This window comes from Seriola dumerili, unplaced genomic scaffold (assembly GCF_002260705.1).
Source record: "Seriola dumerili isolate Sdu_G_001 unplaced genomic scaffold, Sdu_1.0 BDQW01000044.1, whole genome shotgun sequence".
Taxonomy (NCBI): Eukaryota; Metazoa; Chordata; class Actinopteri; order Carangiformes; family Carangidae; genus Seriola; species Seriola dumerili.
Window position 1 is genome coordinate 467,892 of NW_019174299.1, and position 20,102 is coordinate 487,993.

The following is a 20,102-nucleotide window of genomic DNA, read 5'->3' on the forward strand; positions in this document are numbered from 1 at the left end:
AAACAGATATATTAACACCGACCACTACAGAACAACGTAAACTCATTTTCTTTTATTGACTTTTGCTTATTCTTGCATTTTGTGTATTGTGCTGGTGTTATGTAACTTGTTGCTCTATGCACACCAAGCTTATCTTTAATGAAATAATTATGAAAATTATGCAGTATAAATAAACCAAACGTTTTTGAGACATCACGTCAAACTTAACAAGCGGATGATCGATTCCATTCCTTCCTTGCTCCATTCTATTTTCATTATGGACTGAATTTAACAACCATGTATTATAGTGTTACTGAATATATACTGTTGAGTGTATGAATGTTATAAGTTTTGTTGTTTCATTCTTTCTTTGGGGTGCCATTTAAAACAATAATGCGCATTATTCTTGTCAAAACAACTAAAATTTAAAAATAAATAAATAAATACATACATACTGTATATATTGTACATACATACTTTTACAACATGTTGGGTTGTGTTTACGTGTTGTATCCACTGGGAGGCACTGAACATTCATGATTACAAATCAACCTCAGGTGCATCAAGGGGGACGACAGAAACACAACAACACTTCCGGTGAAGACATTCAAAATAAAACGTATTAATTAGGCAGAAGTAAAGGCTAGCGCTGCGACTTCACAGCGCCCCCCGAAGCTTACGAGGGTTGGTGACGTTCATGTGATTTTGGCCTCATAGAGGGAGGCATCCACTCTTCTTGCCGCAACACTTCCTCTTTGAAAGGTCGATACTGGTTGAGTTGTCGGCTTCAAACCAACGATCAGTCCACAACAAACAACGAACAGGAAACCAAGACGGAAAACTAAGAGGAGAAACAGGGTATCCACCTATACAGTAAGGACACAGTTAGGCTATATTGCTTGATTACAGTTATATTAAGATTACTGAGACTAGAAACGATTGAGCGTTAATGTTATTATAATGGGCTAAGTTAAAATATTGAACAGCAGGTGCGCTAATATAGCATTAGCTATCTTGTTAGCCCCCCACACTCATTTAACTGCAAACTGAGCTATTAACTGTCATCTGAGTTAGCTAACTAACATTCTGATATCGTGAAAAGTTCATATTAATAACACAACAGTTAATATCCTGTTGTATGACGTTATATTGTTCTTAATAATGAAGTTTAACTTGCTAACGCTTGCTAATCTGACTAGCACCCGTCAACTAATAATTGTTCTGCTACGGTTAAATAACGTTAACGCTGAATTAGCTTTGAGTGTCTGACTTTGCTGCATTATTTATATTATACGATGTTAATAGTTTTGTTTGATCTGCGTCCAAGTAGCTACAACAGTTACAGTTTGATGTATTTGTAACTGTTAGCTCTCCAACATTTCCAGCTTTGACAGGTGAAGCTGCAGTGGTCAGGGAGCTAAGCTAGTTACTAGAAGCTGTCTGATGTGTTGGCTTATCGATGAACTAAATACAACATATTCAAGCTCTGTAGTTTTGTCAGATTTCGTGGTGTAACTATACAAACCTGTTAAGGCAGTAAATGTGCACTCAGCGTTGATGTATTGAGGCTTACTAGAGCTACAGGTCACATGCTACCTTGTAATCCACAGATAAGCCCTGTGTGGTCGTTTTACAGTAGGAGGTTGTGCTGCTTAGCTGCAAGATATTCTGAGAAAGTCTTCACCTTTTTAGCTTTAGACGTGAAAAACTGCATTCTACCCACATAGACCATTAACCTGTGCTTTACTTCCTCAGTTAAAATACAGCCCATTTAACAGTGTTGTTGTTATATTGCGTTATTACAGATCAAACCCTTCAGCATAACATTCCTGTACTGATCATGGGATCAGCATGGGGCAAACTGATTTTTTTTTCTTTTCTCTTTGTGTCACATGTCAACTTCTCACACTTGTGCTAAACTAACACTGAACTGATATAGCCCTCCTTCATTAGTTATTCTTTACACTAGCGTGTCAAGTGTTGATTGTATAACTACAGCTGAAAGCCAAATTTGTTTATATTTGACTGTCACTAATGGGCACTATCTTTATTTATTCCATTTCTAGAGGTTCTGATTGATTTAAGGCTGCAAAGAGCTCACCTTCTTGAGCAACATGGGGGAACTCTTCAGGAGTGAAGAGATGACGCTGGCTCAGCTCTTCCTCCAGTCAGAAGCTGCCTACTGTTGTGTTAGTGAACTGGGAGAGATTGGGATGGTGCAGTTTCGCGACGTAAGTCCACCTGTGTCTCATCCTGTTGCTCTCCGGATCAAATCATGACTCATTCATTATTTACTACAGGTTCTGCTTTGATTTGCCATTTTCTGACAACTAAATCTTGCTTTCCAAAAGTGGTACCTACAGTGTAAAGGCTCAGTCATCAGTACCATCTTTCATAGTGATAAAAAAAAAAAAAAACAATCCCATCAGTAAAAAACTGTTGAGAAAGTGCATGCCTTCTGCATCATGTTCATCATGTGCTCACAGCTGACCCCTCATTCCACGCATGAGAAAGCCCGTTGCTGCCGGGCCCAGAGGGAAGCTTTGTGCTAGAGTATTGGATGGGCTGTAACAGAGTGGGTCTGTGCATCAACAGTGCTATCTTATTCATTTGATCAAATTACACTCTGACATCCTCCATTAGTTTAAAAAGTATAATCATTTCTATAATGATAATAATTTCTATAAAGATGATAAGAAATTCATGTTTTTTTTACAATTCTGAAGAGTTATTGATAGACTCTCAAAAAAAACATTAATGGAAGGTTTGTCAATGGATAGCAATGCAGAATTTGAGCATATCATTAAATTATAAGTATTGCAGCCATAGGTATACATATCGCAGTCCACGTTGTTTAGCTTGACCCTCAATTATGTTTTTTTTTTTTTTTTGCTGCAGCTAAATCCTGATGTGAACGTGTTCCAACGAAAGTTTGTCAATGAAGTACGAAGATGTGAAGAGATGGATCGCAAACTGAGTAAGTGAGCTTTAGGTATAGCTTGCCAGAGCTGCCCCTGCCCTGGCTGGAAATTAACAATGCTGCAACTCATGTTTCCTAACCCACAACAAATGCTGTTCATTTAATATCCACAGGAGAGGCACTTCTTTGTCCAGCATAAAACAAGTACATGTACACCAGCTAAATGTACCCTGATTTTTACCTTGTCACTTCTCACTTGCAGGGTTCGTGGAGAAAGAAATAAAGAAGGCGAACATCCCAATAGTTGATACAGGAGAAAACCCTGAAGTCCCCTTCCCAAGGGACATGATCGACCTGGAGGTGACTGCTCTCTCTCTCGCTCTCTCTCTCTCTCTCTCTCTCTCTCTCTCTCTCTCTCTCTCTTTCTCTCTGACAGATAAACATTGAGCTCTATCACCTGCCACTTCCCTCGGCTGACGTCTCTGTATGTCTCCCCACAGGCCACATTTGAGAAGCTTGAGAATGAGCTGAAGGAAATAAACACTAACCAAGAAGCCCTAAAGAAGAACTTCCTGGAACTCACTGAGCTCAAGCACATTCTGCGTCGCACACAACAGTTTTTTGATGAGGTCAGCTTCACTGCGCACCCACACACGCATTGCAAAACGGTGTGCTAGGTCTTTCGTTGAAGTAACACTGTGGTGACCTGAAAGAGAAGTGAGACTTTTACTCTTGTAGGTAGTTGCTTATGGTTTCGAGTTTAAACAGTTGCAGCCTGAACTCAGTCATCTCAGCTTTGCATTGGTGTGATACAGATTCTGCTGATAAGATGCTCTGATTTCACACACACACACACACACACACACACGCACACACACACACACACACACACACACACACACATACACAAAGGACCACTTATTGCTGCTTGATTTGGCAAAGGGGGTTTGCACTCATGGTCTTTTATAGTTGCTCACATGACCTTAGTCTATTCACATCATTTATTCACACCATTTAATTCGCTGTAATCCCACTGCTGTACAGTACTTTGCTTCACTTTAGTTCTGTGTACTTTGTTTATTTGCCAGAGCAAAATCCTCGCCTTTCCACCTTTGCCCAACATCAGTTCCCCTTGACAGCCCTCACAAGCGTTGAGTGATCTTTTACAATGTTATGAGCTTTGATTGAGGTGAATCATTTAGCCAAACACGTAGGTGTTCAGCCATTAACTGGTTCAAGTTCTCAGTCTGTGCTGGAAGCAAACTCTGGCCCTGGTTCCTTATCTCTCTTCTGCTCAAATCTCATAACGTTCATTTAAATAAAATGTCCTGCAGGTTTTGTAACAGCACTGCTCACAAGTGCATGTGTCTGCTAATGCTGTGGCAGCAATGTATGTGTTGCCGTTATAACTGATGATTTTGTTAATGGACTCTCATCCAGATGGAGGACCCCAGTTTACTGGAGGATTCGTCCGCCCCGCTGGACCCCAATGAGGTCAGCAGAGGAGCTCCTCTCAGACTGGGGTGAGTCGGTTTTTGTGGTCTTTTCCTAATATTAAAAGGATAAAGCTTTTCTCGGAGATCTCCGGTTCCGTCTGTGCGGTTCGAGCCATCTGTGCCTGAAACTGTAGAGTTACAACTAGCCAATCATCTCCCACACACCAGCTCAGGCTGCCAAGCTTAAACAGGTGACAAAGGTCACCGCAAATCCATTCAGAACTCGCATTCACTAACACAGTCCCTACTAGTGTAGACATTGCACTAAATGTTGTTACCCTGATCAGCTCTTCTTAATTACACAAAAAAGTGTAAGTTGTTTTTTTGTTTTTTTTTAATTATGGAGTGTACATGACTAATAAAGGTTTTTTGAAGTTGTCAAGGCCCGTCCCAGTTGTTCAGACAGCAGTAATGACATGGGCTTTACATACTAAATATTTAAACAGGAGTAACTGGTCTGTTGTTAAGGCTGTGCAGTGAGTATCTGAGAATTACAACTGTTTTGAAAGTTACTTTTAGCTTCTATATAGTGCTTTTTTTTCTCCAAATGTTAAAAGCATTTGTTAGAAGTTTTTATCTGTACGAGTGTAGGTAACTAGTAACAATAGTGACAGAGTAATTCCATTTGTTATAGATTTGTAGCTGGAGTCATTGGCAGAGAACGTATCCCCACATTTGAGAGGATGCTGTGGAGAGTTTGCAGAGGAAATGTGTTTCTGAGGCAGGCAGACATTGAAGATCCTCTGGAGGACCCGACCACGGTCAGTACTGTTGATATGCTAAAATGTGTTGTAGTCTTTTAAGTCTGGTCAGATATAATGCATGCTTCAGTGTTCTCCTAACTATACGACATTTCCACAGGGCGACCAGGTGCACAAGTCTGTCTTCATCATCTTCTTCCAGGGAGACCAGCTGAAGAATAGAGTCAAGAAGATCTGTGAGGGGTAAGCGAATCAGCAACATATGTACAATTACTCAAGTGTTATTGGCCAACAGGTCCTTATCTGCACTTCCTCATCTGTCCTCAGGTTCAGAGCAACTTTGTACCCGTGTCCAGAAACACCACAGGAGAGGAAGGAGATGCTAGCAGGAGTGAATGCTCGCATTGAGGACCTGCAAATGGTAAATTCACTGGCAGGGAAAACACCCATGCACCATTGACTCATAAACACCAACTTGCACAAAAAGACAGAACTGGTTAGTTCTCTCTTTTTTTTTGTTTTTTTTTTTTTGCTTCTGTCTGGTCAGCAAGTTTTTCTTCATTGGAAAGTGACCATAAAGGAAATTTCATAAGGCATGAAGACAGGAAGACATCTGCTCTTTGCAGTTTCTTCTCAGCCCAGCTTCTGAGACTGGTAGGCTTCTCATAAGCAGTAAATTAATGTGATTCAGGTTGCGCAAATGAAATAGAAAATAAGATTTGTGGGCCTTTTAAGTGTAATAAGTTCACTTCCTTTCCATTTTTTCTTTTTTCATACTGTTATGGCTTTGGAAATCACCACATCCTCCATGACAAATGCACCTATCAACACCACCAACAGATACCGCCTCGCAGCCCTCTCTTGTTGCCACCCTGCCCTTGTTTGTGAGGGAAATAATGGCTCAGTAAACCTTTACAGCTGTTGATCAACATGTCAGCTGTCCAGCTCCAACCCACGCAGGATACAGAGTTTAGTTTAATTGCAGTTGGATATTTACAGAGAGAAATGTCCTCAGGCAGGATCTCGCCACAGAAACTACACTTAGTATTGCCTGCAGTGTTGAATTCCTTCCCATTTGTTGTACTCACTGCAGCCTGGGGTACAGTCCCACATGCTATTTGACTCAGTGAGCCAGCTGTGTCGGTTTTGTGTGACTCAAATATTGTAAGATGACTGACCGTTGCAGCCACGGTAACGGCTCATATTAGACAGATACCTGATACTTGTATGTATCGGGGGAATGTGTGTCTTGGTCTTTGTGGATGCAGTGTTATGCCTGTCGCTACGAGGGCGTGAGAGCTGAATGACCGAACAGCGTGGATGATGAAGAATGTCAAGCTATTTGGCCAGCAATCAGCTATGTGTGGGCCATTAAGCCCCTCGACAGCAGGCGAGACTGTGCCTGTAGGCAGAGTTTAAATATCCTGCCATTTGCTGATCATGGGACTTGGCTTACAATGTGAGTCATACAGCAGCATACCTGGGAACATCCTATATCTCACATGGGAAAAACCTAATGGATTAGACAGCCTGCTTTAACATACACCAGTCAGCCACTACACGTATGAGTTAGTGCCAGTAAATGTAAACCCTTTCTATGAATATGAAGGAGTATGTGATTCATTGCTGCTGTTGTTAGTTTTCTTGTTATGATAGCCTTTTCTGGTTGTAGTACACATTATATACCACACAGCTGCGACTTTATTTTGATAGATTTATTGGTATTGATGTTTTGTAATAATTCAAAATCTCTTTTCTTGTCCTGGCCAAGATGGAACCACATTAGACGGATAACAAAATGTGCCACAAAATCAGAAAAAGCCTGAATACCACTTATAATACAATCGTGTAAAAGATTTCGTCCTGACCTCAACCACCTCCACTCTCGTCTGCCCCAAAAGGTGCTGAACCAGACAGAGGATCACAGACAGAGGGTCCTGCAGGCTGCAGCCAAGACAGTCAGAGTGTGGTTCATCAAGGTGAGGAAGATGAAGGCCATCTACCACACCCTCAACCTCTGCAACATTGATGTCACCCAGAAGTGTCTGATCGCTGAGGTGTGGTGTCCCGTCTCTGACCTGGATTCCATCCAGTTTGCCCTGCGCAGGGGGACGGTGAGTAACTGAGACACAGGCATTTTACCTTTTAATAAAAACCTATCCACCATTTAGTAGGTTTAGTTCATATTTTCTAGACACAGTCACGCAAAGACCTGCTTTTTTTTCTTGGAAAAGTAGAGTCTGGTTCATGTTTACCTGATCATATGTTGAATGTAGCAGAACCGGTCTGAAAACAGCAGGTCTAAACTACGTCAGTACAAACAGGTTTTTCAGCCAGCAGTCCACTCCAGCTTCTGTGTGCACTCAAATATCAGTTTATCCACTACAAATGAAGGTTTATTAATCTCCACCAACTGGAGGAGATTGCAAGTCAAGTGAGAGCAGACACAACTTGCATTTTCCCTTAAGACAAGAAGTAAACAGAGCTTGGAAAAAAAATGTATAGATGTGCTTAAATAAGCCAAAATGATGTTGGCTGCGGCAAATTTCCATTGTGACCAGTTGCTGATAGCTGTAGCTGGTGGACGGGGAGGTGTGAATGGCCCCGTTCATGTCGGGCATCTCAGGTGATCCGATCACAGGTGAACAGCACTAAGCACATGAGTTCACACCTGGTATTAGAATGTATCCCCACATGTGGAGATACTTCCCTGTTCTATATGCAGATAAACACAGACATCAGTTCCGTTTGCAAAGACCAAATTCATTGTTGTTTTTAACATAATCTGCCAAAAATTAAAATAAGAAGAAATATCTTATAAACAGTACAGACTGGGTCTATTCCCTGGTGTGTTACAGGCAAACCAAATCCCACCTGTAAAGGATCACTCATAATATATACAGGCTTATCGAGAAATTCAGACGTCGTGGACAAAGGACGCTTACATGATTTGTGCGACTTGTATTTGTTGAAGTACATCTGCTTATGCAGATGTACTTCAACAAATACATCTCATCGTGTCCTCACTGCGTCTTGGGAGCATTCACATCTGTACTTAGAGCTGTCCACTTGTGATTGGATCATCTAAAACACATGTTAATGTCGGGTAGGAGCAGGACTAACGAGGCAGTGCAAAAGCTCTGCTGCAGTGAGCAAAGCTAAATGCTACAGTCACGTCCTCATCATCTTCCACCTCTCTCCAAAGCTGTCCTGGCGGGCTGTGTAGCCTCAGCCAAGATAGATACATTTCATAATCTTTAATCAGTTTATTGAAATGAAATTTTAAAGCAGTAAGTAGTGTCTTTTCAGAGAAATGATGGAGTATCATATAAACTGAGACAGCAGCAGGATACCTCTGTTTTCTGTACAGTTAGCTTTCAGCATCCTCAGAACATGATCCAATTTTCGGAAAGATTAGAAAGTTAGAAAGAAGGAAAGAAGTTCATCTCTGAAATGCTCTAGTAGTTCATGTCTGTGAAAATAAAGCTAATGTCTGACATTATCATGCCATGCATGACATTGTTTTCTGCGTTGTAGGAAAAGAGCGGCTCCACTGTGCCTTCCATCCTCAATAGGATGCAGACCAAGCAGACCCCACCCACCTATAACAAGACAAACAAGTTCACCTCAGGCTTTCAAAACATTGTGGATGCCTATGGAATTGGCAGCTACCGTGAGATTAACCCTGGTAAGAATGTGCCAAACCTTTCTGTGTTCATTCCTAGATCTCTGTCCGTCTTTACTCAGACAATCAGTCTTATCCTTCATCTTTTAAGACAGTTGAGCTTTTTGTTTATCAGAAAGTCTGTTTACCCAGCTGACTGTAGTATTGAACCACAGTCACTGCCGCATCACCCATTATCACCTTGTTGGGACATGCTGCGTTTCATGACGCGTCACTCATTTGTTGTTTCACTTGCCCCGCCACCTTCCTCTCATGTGATGCCTGCCTCCCTACCTTCTTGTCTCCAGCACCATACACCATCATCACCTTCCCTTTCCTATTTGCGGTCATGTTTGGCGACCTGGGCCACGGCGTTCTCATGACCTGTGCTGCCCTGTACCTTGTATTGAGAGAGAGCAGGCTGATGGCCCAGAAGAACGATAATGAGGTATTGATCCCATCATTGCCATCTCATCAGTCCTACGCCATCCTTACTGGTGATAAAACCAGCCCCTGATCTGAGAGATGAAGCTTTTTAAAAACCCATTTGATTTCAGTTTATCCTGCTCAGAGATTCTGCCTGAGATCTAAATGTATTAATTATTCTGCGGCAGATGTTCAGCATGGTGTTTGCGGGGCGCTACATCATTCTGCTGATGGGAATCTTCTCGGTCTACACGGGCATCATTTACAACGACTGCTTCTCAAAGTCCCTCAACGTGTTTGGCTCTGCCTGGAGTGTCAGGCCGATGTTCGACTCTCGAGCAGGAGGCAACTGGACGTGAGTGTCACTGTTGGTAATGACTGCTGGAGCCTTAACCTTGGCCTGTTGGAGCTGTGCAGTAATTCAAGTCAGAAAACTGATTTGTGTGGTCATCTGTTCAGGTTTGAAACACTTGAAGGCAATAAAGTTTTGCAGTTGGACCCAGCAATAGATGGAGTGTTTAAAGGGCCATACCCCATCGGCATCGATCCGGTGAATATTTTTCTTTGTGATCTGTATTCCATTTATTCTAATGATACAGTTATATAATGTCATGTGTGCAAATGAGTATATATTAGTTAAACATCAGTTAAGGTGTTAAGGTTTGTTGCATAAACTTGCCCTTATTGTCTCTCAGATATGGAACATTGCGACCAACAAGCTGACATTTCTGAACTCCTTCAAGATGAAGATGTCTGTTGTCCTGGGAGTCATCCACATGCTGTTCGGAGTCACTCTCAGTCTCTTCAACCACCTGTGAGATTTTCATCCCCATTTATACTTCGTCATTGCTTTTCCTTCCTCTTTGAATTTGTGCATTATTGCTCTGGAGACAAATGGGCTGTTTGTGGTTCTCTGCAGGTATTTCCAGAAGCCACTGAATATCTACTTGGGATTTATCCCAGAGATTGTCTTCATGGCCAGTTTGTTTGGCTACCTCGTCATCCTGGTCTTCTATAAGTGGGTCGCGTATGATGCGCGCACCTCCAGGGATGCTCCCAGTCTCCTCATCGCCTTTATCAACATGTTCCTCTTCAACTACAACGACCCCAGTAACAAACCTCTCTACAGAGGACAGGTCAAATACACTTCATCGGTTACATCCATCCATCCTTTGGTCCTCAAGTCAACCACAGGAAGATAAATTGTCCTTTTTGTGCTTTTATCTTTCCCCTGGATATGTAGGCGGCTGTACAATCACTCTTGGTGGTCATCGCCTTGGCATGTGTTCCCTGTATGTTAATAGTGAAAACTCTGGTTCTGCGGAGACAGTACTTGTGGCGGAAACATTTGGTAAGCAGCCTGCTAACACTCTATGGAATAAAGTATTCTAATACAGTTATAAACATAGCACTTGATAATAAATCCTTTTCTAATTTTGTTATTTCTTTACCTGTTTCGTGTGACAGGGTACACAGAACTTTGGAGGGATCAGGGTGGGCAACGGGCCCACTGAGGATGAGGCTGAAATCATCCAGCATGACCAGCTCTCGCAGCACTCGGAGGAAGAACCCGAGGTAAAAGAGACACGTCCTCACCAAGCAACGCCGTCTTCTAGTCGACGGCATTCGCTCCCGCTTGCCCACAAAGCTGGAGTAACGGCAGGCCAGCGGTTACACAGGTTATAGGATCTACTTACAACTTTGAATAATTCAGTCGCTCAGACACAGTTGGAAAGAGAAACGGATACCTCATGTTTCCACTTCCACTGTGATAATGAAAAACATCAATTATGGATTAAGGTCCGGTTTGGCAAAAAGCTCCACTGTGTGTCAGTTTTTTTTTTTAGTTATTATTTAAGGCTTAGCCATTAAACTGTAAATGCTATTGAGAGATTAAATTGATTGAATTTATGTTGTTTACACACTTTTATAATTATGTGTTCCCTCCATCCATCCACTTTTGTGTACAATTTTGTAATTATAAACTTAACTTCTTGGGAAGTGCTGAGCAGTCCGGTTTATGTTGTACATGCTGCAGAGCTTTAACACTAGCGTGAAACAGATGATGAGTTTTATGTGAACCTCTGATACAGTTTCATTTCATTCTAAACTGCAGTGACAGTACATGTGAGCAGAGTGTTGTCATTTTCTAATGTTGGATTCCTCTTGTTTCTCATTACTTTCCTGTTTACTGTTTACCGTCTGTCTGTCCGTCTGTGTGTGCGTGCTGTCAATAACCAAGCATTGCCTTTTGTCACCTGCTCTCAAGGCCCGCGAGGAAGAAGAGGTAGGACAGGAGCTCATGCTACACCTCCACCCTCTAACCTGCCCCCCCTGTCAAACTGCATGTCTAGCTTTTCTGTCTCTTTCCGCCCCTCGCTTTGTTGTCTACGTATGCTGTCAACCATTGCCTGCTGCTCTTAGCCGTGTCCGTGTTAGTCGGTGTGTGTGGTCAGCGTGTTCCAGGAGTTTCTTGTCAGAAAACATGGGTTAGCAGGGATTCCTCAAGCGGTGTGCGCCAGAAGGCCGGTGCTTCCCTTACAGTCTTGGTGGTGTGCATGAAGCATCAGCAGAGAGCGGTTGATACTATGGGTTCACAAGGTCCTAAGATGATGTTGCCTCTTCTAATTTGGGGGGGTGGGGGGGGGGCTTGCTGATCTACAGGGGCAAATGGCTTTCCTGTCACTTACCTGAATAAATATGCACACACAATGAATCTTCTATCCAGACCTCGGGACCTGTCGTAGAGATGTTGTGATGTTTTCTAGAGTGTCACGCTGACGTGTGTTTTGATGTTATGTGTCCCATAGTTTAACTTTGCGGATGTGGCAGTGCATCAGGCAATCCATACCATAGAGTACTGCCTGGGCTGTATCTCAAACACTGCTTCCTATCTGAGGCTTTGGGCCCTCAGTCTGGCTCATGCACGTAAGTCTCACCTCTTATCCTCCAAGTTTGACATCAGTACATTAAAGCAGCGACACACACATTTATTAAAGAGAAATGAACTCCATCTACATTCAGATGAAATACATACATGCTCAGGTTCATCTCGGCAGTGAAATATGTGTGCTTTTCTTTTTCCCATACACAGAGCTGTCGGAGGTGCTGTGGTCCATGGTGATGCACATTGGCCTTTCTAGCAGCAGTCTGGGAGGCTTCGTCCTTCTGGCCATAGTCTTTTATTTCTTTGCTGTTCTCACAGTTGCCATTCTCCTTATTATGGAGGGCCTGTCTGCCTTCCTGCACGCACTGCGACTGCACTGGTAAGATGAGTATTGCATTTGTTTGTTGCAATAGTTTTTATTTATGTGTATATTGCATTTAATTTAGTTTTTTTCTTCCTTTTAAATTGATGCTGGTTAATATTGATGTTAAAGCGTTTTAAATTGCGTTAAAACTGTGAGGACTCTACAGTCAAATGACTGTAAGCACTGCAAACCAAAGAGCTATAGCTCCATCTGCAGGCTAGAGGTTTATTTAACTTTACTGGTTCTCAGTGGGCGCACAGAAGAGGATGAACAGATGAGAGGCAACTGATTCTGTTTGTGAGTGAGTTAATACAGTAGTTCAGTCTATTTCTCTCAATTTAAGGAAGAGGAACCAAAACAGATTATGTAACAGTTACCATCAGTCTCACATTGTGTCTAGGCTGTGTCCCAATTAAAATCAACAAATTGTGATTCCCCATCACTCACTCACTTTCCTGGCTCGTGACCTGGAACATGTCCAGCTCTCGTCAGTGTTGTGTTTTTCCATTTTATGCTGCGTGTGTGTGGTGTGCAGAGCAGTCTGCAGACTCCTTGGTATGGCACAGACGAGCCTTTATTGTCCCCTCATCACTGTCTTTGTCTGGCTTTGCTGAATGTCATCCTGGTTTCATAATCCACTGGCACATTTACAGAGCACGCCTGTGCTGCAGCCACTCTTCTCTATAATCGTCCTTTATGCAGTAATGCAGGGTGACTTTCACTCAAAGGCCTTCAGGGACAATCGGGCAATTTTGCACACACGGAAGCCTATAATAAAACAACAATCATAATATTTTATTTCCACGGACTCTTGGTCTGTTTGCCAAAGTTGAGGTGGACAGCACTTTACTTTTCGGGAGTCAAAGGACGTGCTTGTTGACCTCTCCTAACTCTCTCTAGAGATTCTTGCAGTTGCTGAGATATCATGGAGACCTTAACCATCAAATGTACTATCTTGCAGTATATGCATCAGTTATGCACAGTAGTAAGCTGGAGTTTATCATTTTAAAAGGATACAAGTATGTCTATGGGATTAAAAAGTAAATGAGGCCCAGAAATTTTAGGAATGACTCAGTCTAAATATCTACCTTTCTGATTTCTTTCTTAACACTGGCACCGTCTCAGCATTTTTGCAAGGACAAGCGTAGGAAGTTATGTCCAGTACAGACAGACTTATGGAATGGCAGGTATCTGTGGGTCGTCAGTTAAAAGGTCATCCAGCCGTCACTTAGCATTGGCCTTTTTAAAAATAGAGCCTGATCATTTTCCAGACGGGAAGAGGCTTAGGTAACTGGCCCTCAGGGCCGGGGTGCAGGAGCAGAGACATGAGCGGGTGCAGGTGGGTGCAGACTGTGAAATGAAGAGCAGAGGTCATCAGCCACGACTGCTCTGCTCAGCATTACCCCCACCCACCCCCCACCCTACCCCCTGACAGCCATCATCACCATTTGCCCAACTGTGTTATCGTGTACCAGGCTTCCTGGTCATTGTTTCTCTGATTGGATCTTTATTTTCTTTTGCAGGGTGGAGTTCCAAAACAAGTTTTACTCAGGCCAGGGCTTCAAGTTCCTCCCCTTCACCTTCGAAAGCATCTTGGATGGGAGGTTTGAAGACTGAGTTCTGACTCCTCCTCTTCTATTAATGTCACTCATCTCTTGAGAGTCTGTGTGGTTGTTGAGTAGAGATTTTTTTTTTTTTTTTTAGTGATGTAGTTTCCAATATCCTGGGAGTTATCACACCTTCATGAGATTATCTGTCAGACTCCATATGGTTCAAACTTCTCATCATTTTCAGAATCAGTATCTAAATTTGGAACATTGACTCAGAAAAGATTTAATTATTAATTCATTCATTCATTCCAGAGAAAATAGCATTAACTGTAATCTGTTATGTGTGTTGTCTTGGTGAAGTCCTTTTGTTTTACCTGTGTTTTATTTAGTTTAATATTATTTATGCAAAAATTCTTTATAAAACCTGCATTTTTCCTATATGGGAGTGTTGCAATACAGATCATTGTGTGCAAATTTCTTGACTGATGACGTTGACAAATGCTTAGTCAGCGTAAAATGACAGAAAGTCTTTTCCACATTGCTGTATCTGGATTGTCTCTTTCTCTTTGTTATTGGCATTATTCTTCAGCAGCAATCAACATCTTATGCACAGAGCTCATCTGTTTTATTTAAAAAAAAAACAAAAAAAAACACACAGACCCACTTTGCACACGCAGACACCTCCTTTTACATTGCATACTGACCTCGCACATAGAGCTATAAAGGTCTAAAGGGAATACAGTTGAACCTCCATCAGGACTTCGGTCCGTTCTCTGAAAATCAAAATAAACTGACTGATCTCGCGTTGTGCTCTGATGCCCTTTGTGTTGAGTGAGCCGTTCTCTCTGTCGATCCACATGGAGAGAACGGAGAGAATCTGTGGGTGGATAGTAGGTGGATGTTGTATAACAAACGAACACGCTAAAATGATTTGACACTGTCAGTATTGCTCTTTTTTTCTTTTTTTGTTCCTTATACTGATTTCATTTGTATGTGAAAAGTTTCGAATGTTTTCCTCACACTTAGAAGGGAGTAAGAGCGGCATACAGCAGACATGTTCAAATAGAACAAATTCCGCGGAAATGGTTGAGCACTCGCATTAAATGTGCTTCTCTTTGTCAATAAAGTGGAAAGAGGTGGTTTAAGTTGTGGTTTTGGTTTTATTTTTTTCTGCAGCAGTGGTAAAGGAAGCTTTAAGTTTTAAAGTAAAGAAGTCTTTATTTTAGTTAGAGGTAGCACCACACTCTAAACGACCAAATAAAAGTACTGCTTTCAAAAGTTAAAGAACAGAAGCAGCATCAGCAAAACGTACTTTAAGTATCAAAAGTAGAAGCAAAAATTAAACTTAAACCTAAAAAAAAGGTTGGAATATCCTTACAATGCTGGCAGTTTACTTTTTTTTAACAAATTAAAGTAAATACTCAATTAAGGACTGAGGTTATTTGAAAAGCAGATTTATTATTTGATGTATCATATTTTCTGATCATACATTTTGTGCCGTATCTAAACTCTTAGTCTGTAAAATAACTAGTAACTTCGGGAGTCAAATAAATGTGGTAAAAGTACAATAATTCCCTCCTAAATGTGGAGAAGAATTAACAAGAGGATAAATGTCATATTGTATATACAGTGGTATTTATTCTTTAGCTAACAGTCATTATATCAAGCAACAAAATAAAATTAAAAATACTCCCAGTTTAATCAACACCTCTCTTACACGGTCCATCAAAAATACTACAGGTGTTAATGACAGTGAGACAGCTGCTGTATCTCTGTATGCTGGGTTCAGGACCAGTTCTGTTACTGCTCCTCTTGGTGGTGCTGTTGAATAGGCTGTGTGCGGCAGTGGTCCATTAGAAATGAGAGTTCCCCCTGCGTGTTGGAAGTTGTAATAAAAGCACCTACAGTCGTCTTTGACAGCTGGATTGTTTTGATTACCTGCTCTGCAGCTGAACCTTGTGCCTGAAATGGGATATTGGAAATTTATTTGGCAAACTAAAAGGAAATTGCCCATAAGCACACTGACTAAATTGGAAATACATGTACAGTTATGTATTTTGCGCATAATGGTCCTTTTCTTTGACATGTCACTTATTGTGTAATTGCCTCCGTCCAGCCGTCTCCAGGCAATTATGTTATAATGTCCAAACAGAAGTGTACATTTGCATCCCCACACATTTTGAAGGGGTTTGTTTGATTTTCTCAGTCCTGTCAAACCCAGCAGGAAACAATCATCTTTACACAGTATCACATTTTTATAATTAAGCAGTGATGGAAGAATTACTCAAAAGCTGCTGCAGAGAAATACTCAGTTTCAAGGAAAAGTCATTGGCGTTAGTATCAAAAGTACTCTTTATGTAGAGAGGCCTATTTCCGAATAATGTATATTATGTTATTGAACTATCGAATTACTGATGCATTGTTTGTTTCTTTGTTGATTTTATATATATGTATATATATGTTTTTTAATAAATAATCTGAATCTACAAAGTAACAGGTAAAGTTATGAAATAAATGTAGTGGAGTAGAAGTCTAAAGTAGCAGAAAATATACATACACAAGTTAAGAACCTCAAAATTGTACAGTAGTTCAGTAAATGTACTTTTAGTTAACATCCGCCATTGTTATTCCCCTCATGAAAAAAAATATGTTTGACATGTAAGGGGAGGTGTTATTTAGGCATCACTGCCAACACAAAGTCTAAAACAGTGTCTGTCCTACTGGCACCATGGGAGGCTGAAAACCTTCAGCCACTCTACGCTGAGGAACATCATGTTCTCTATCCTGTGTATTTTTTTGAGGAGGGGGGGGTGTCCTGCTGTTAGTCACAACATCCCAGAGTAATAATAGAACTCTTTATTTATCTTACAATTTTTTTTTATTTTTTTTTTGAAAAAGCTCATTTAATTTGATATTTCCCAGCGTGTCATGTATAACCGGGGGTGAGTGCGAGCTTGCATAAGAGCCCCAGAAATCCTGCTGTGTTTACACTCGCATGGACTTTTACTAAGCAGTTTCAAAGCGCAAACCCCAATGAGATTGGATTTATTATTTTGCTCCTTTATCTAAGTTAAACATTAAGTGCACTTTACTTTGGCAGAAACACGTCTCGAGGAATGTTGTGTTTCTCGTAAGGTTACAGTAGATTTTTCTTTGGGATAACAGAGATGCTTTTGCAGCTGTTCTGGTGCTGCAGGCCTCAGTGTTTTCTCGATCCAGCCACAGAAAACAGGCTTCATGATGTTGTATAAGCCGAAACAGCTACACCAGTGGCAACTAAAGATCATGCTGTACAAAAGTCAATGATCTGTATCATGGTCTGCAAAGAGAAATCCATACCTTACTGTATGTGAAATAGCAATGCTGTGTATATATCACTGTGTCAGACCAGAGCTCAAACTGCAGTGTGTTTTGTGAGTCTGCATAAAATATGGGTTTGCTGTATTCTTGCTGGCTCTATTTTAACATCTTGTGCATCTTTGTGGGATGACATAGCCATGAAAAGGATTTTTTCCTTTCTAAGGTACTGTGCACTCCGCAGCTGTGGAATAATATTGGTGTTCTCTTTTCTTCTCCTGTTTTCCACCCACAGACACACTTTCACACTCAGTGTGAGACTTCCAGACAAACAAATGATAAAAATGTAAAAGTAAGCTATCTCACATAGCTCATGAATGTTATGGAAGAAATCATGAATACTGCATCTTTTGGACATTATTGCCACATCTTTAGTGAAAACTAAACAAAATTGATTTTGGATCAGAATCTTAGAACACAAGGAACATCATTTCTGTCCAGTGAGTGTGAATACCTGAAAGTATATATGGAAAGTGTATCGAATGGATTATAGGAGGACCCATTTTTCCCTGGGTTGGACCAGAGAGGAAAAACTATAGGACTCATCCTCTAGAGATGATTAATGTCTGTACAAAGTTTCATGTGAACCCTGCCAACAGTTTTTCAGATATTTCAGTCCAGTCCAGAAGTCGGGGGCCGACCATTGCCTTAAGAATTAGACTTTCTAACCTGCACTTTCTTTGCTTTTCAGGGTAAGAAAAATAGGCATGAGACATGATCTATCCTCGCTGATATTTCCAGGTCTTGATCCCTCATGACATCCACCTGCAACGCAGCAGAAATAAAACCTGTCACACTGTCAAGAGATTGCCACAAATTGTCACATCAGGGAATATCATGGCTGACAGATGGCAAAGGTAAAATTGTTCATGCAGACATGAGTGACAAGCTGGTCCATTCTTCTAATAGAAAGCCCAGGTGAGTCTGGGATAGCGGAAGCCTCTCTTTACTCAAAGGGCTTGTACCTTTCCACACCACTGGGATTTTATTACCAAGTCTCCCGATAACATTGTTCTTCAAACAGTTTACCACGACCAGTTTGACCCCCAGCTATTGTTTCCAGGCTCTTTTTTCACACAACGATTTGGCCGATTACATCAGGAAGCTTCAGACAATATGAAAATCTGACAGCAATGACAATGTTGAACACACACGGACACACACACACACACACACACACACACACACTCTCTCACACATACACACACACACGCACAAAAACATGCACACATCTCCATACCTCTGAGAAGGAAAGTTGCATAACACAGAAAGCCAGGAGAGATAGAACAGGAGGAGAAAGAGAAAAACAAGCGACAGTCACATAAAAAGATGTGACAGCTGACTTTTTGGCTAATTAATTGTTCCAGGCTCCAGGAAACCCTGGAAAATATTCCTGGAGGCAACGAGTTCCACTGAAAAGTCAGCAAGTTCCAAAAAAAGATATTTGCCTCTCTCTTCATTCAAAATCCTCAGTCTTTCCCACAGAACTCATAATACTGACAAATTAAAGTGTCAGCTCGCACTGCCAATACTTAAAAAAAAAAAAAAAAAAGCAGGGTCTGCCAGACAAAGCCTTTATCACAAATACGAATACCTCGCCAGTGGGAGTGATGCTTCAGTCCAGACTGAAATATCTCAACAACTGTGGGATGAATTGCTAGAAAATGTAGACAAATTGAGAGGATGAATCCTACTGACTTTGGTGCCACCATGGGGTATTGTGTGATTTCTCGGCAGCTATTTGATGGATTGGCCATGGCCGTGAAATTTGGTACTGACGGTCATGTTTTCCTCAAGATGCATTTAATAACCTTGGTGATCCTCTGATGTTCCACGTAGCACCTTCATAAGGTCAGAATTTCAATATGTCCAATATTTTGATTTATGACCAAATTCCTTCCAACACTTATGAGCCTTATCTGTAAGCTAAGCTAAGCTGATATATGTATATATATGTATTATACATTATATATACATATATTTATAGGGGAAAATAAGGTAGACTAAATTCTATTCCTAGAATTGAATATGTCTGAATTGATTGTGTGTGTGTGTGTGTGTGTGTGTGTGTGTGTGTGTGTGTGTGTGTGCGTGTGTGTGCGCTCTAAATAATTGCCTAATCCAGCACCATAGTAAACAAGGAGAGTGCTGTGGGTTGAAAATCAAGAGCTCGAGAAGATCCAGACCACCACAATCTGTTCCCTGTCAGTCTGAAAAGCTGGACTCCCTCCCAAGCTTGTAGCGAGTCAGCGGACAGAGTTCACTGTGGGTACTCTGGCAAGTGTGTGTGTGTGTGTGTGTGTGTGTCTATAAAGTACAGTTTAAGTACATGTGAGTGGGCATTCGTGTGCACTGCGTCCTGCAAATCCAAACAACAGAACTGGCAGTGTTTTTGTTTCTTTCCATGAGCTTACCCACAGTGAAATTGAAACTTTAAAGGATTAACTTAGCTGTGTCCCTTGTTTTGGTTGGGTTTCTTACACAGCGTTTGAGTTGAAAAGTTCTCCCTGGGCTGAGTGTGCCTATTGTGTGGCTCTTTGAGTACGATGTGTGCCAGTAGTGCCCCCATGTTGAGGGAGGATATGGTCGCCGCAGACAGAGGAAAATAGGCAGCAGCATCAGGTCGCGCTACTCTTTGTTGAGAAGGCTTTTGTTGTTCTTCAGCCGTTTCCAGGGACAGAATAAATAGCTCTGCTTAACCAAAGGCATTTGCCTCTCTCACTGCCATGAATGCACTACCATGAGAAACATATTACCT

General features: G+C 41.4%; 1 protein-coding gene across 3 annotated transcripts; it reads left to right on the forward strand.

The window, feature by feature from the left end:
* The first annotated feature begins 644 nt into the window (after positions 1 to 644).
* atp6v0a1 (ATPase H+ transporting V0 subunit a1) lies at positions 645 to 15,132 on the forward strand. Of its 3 annotated transcripts, none has more exons than XM_022739466.1 (22): positions 645 to 852; positions 2,046 to 2,210; positions 2,878 to 2,956; positions 3,162 to 3,259; positions 3,400 to 3,528; positions 4,340 to 4,422; positions 5,030 to 5,156; positions 5,257 to 5,339; positions 5,424 to 5,517; positions 6,998 to 7,210; positions 8,634 to 8,784; positions 9,069 to 9,208; positions 9,375 to 9,541; positions 9,646 to 9,736; positions 9,882 to 10,000; positions 10,106 to 10,322; positions 10,430 to 10,537; positions 10,654 to 10,761; positions 11,429 to 11,473; positions 11,997 to 12,114; positions 12,281 to 12,452; positions 13,961 to 15,132. In XM_022739466.1, exons 2-22 carry the CDS (start codon positions 2,094 to 2,096, stop codon positions 14,052 to 14,054), a joined length of 2,553 nt encoding a protein of 850 aa, XP_022595187.1. In that variant the 5' UTR covers positions 645 to 852; positions 2,046 to 2,093; the 3' UTR covers positions 14,055 to 15,132. The 3 variants fall into 3 exon arrangements, with proteins under 3 accessions (XP_022595187.1, XP_022595188.1, XP_022595189.1); XM_022739467.1 differs by having other exon boundaries at positions 11,456 to 11,473; XM_022739468.1 differs by lacking the exon at positions 11,429 to 11,473 and having other exon boundaries at positions 646 to 852.
* Positions 15,133 to 20,102: the final 4,970 nt, after the last annotated feature.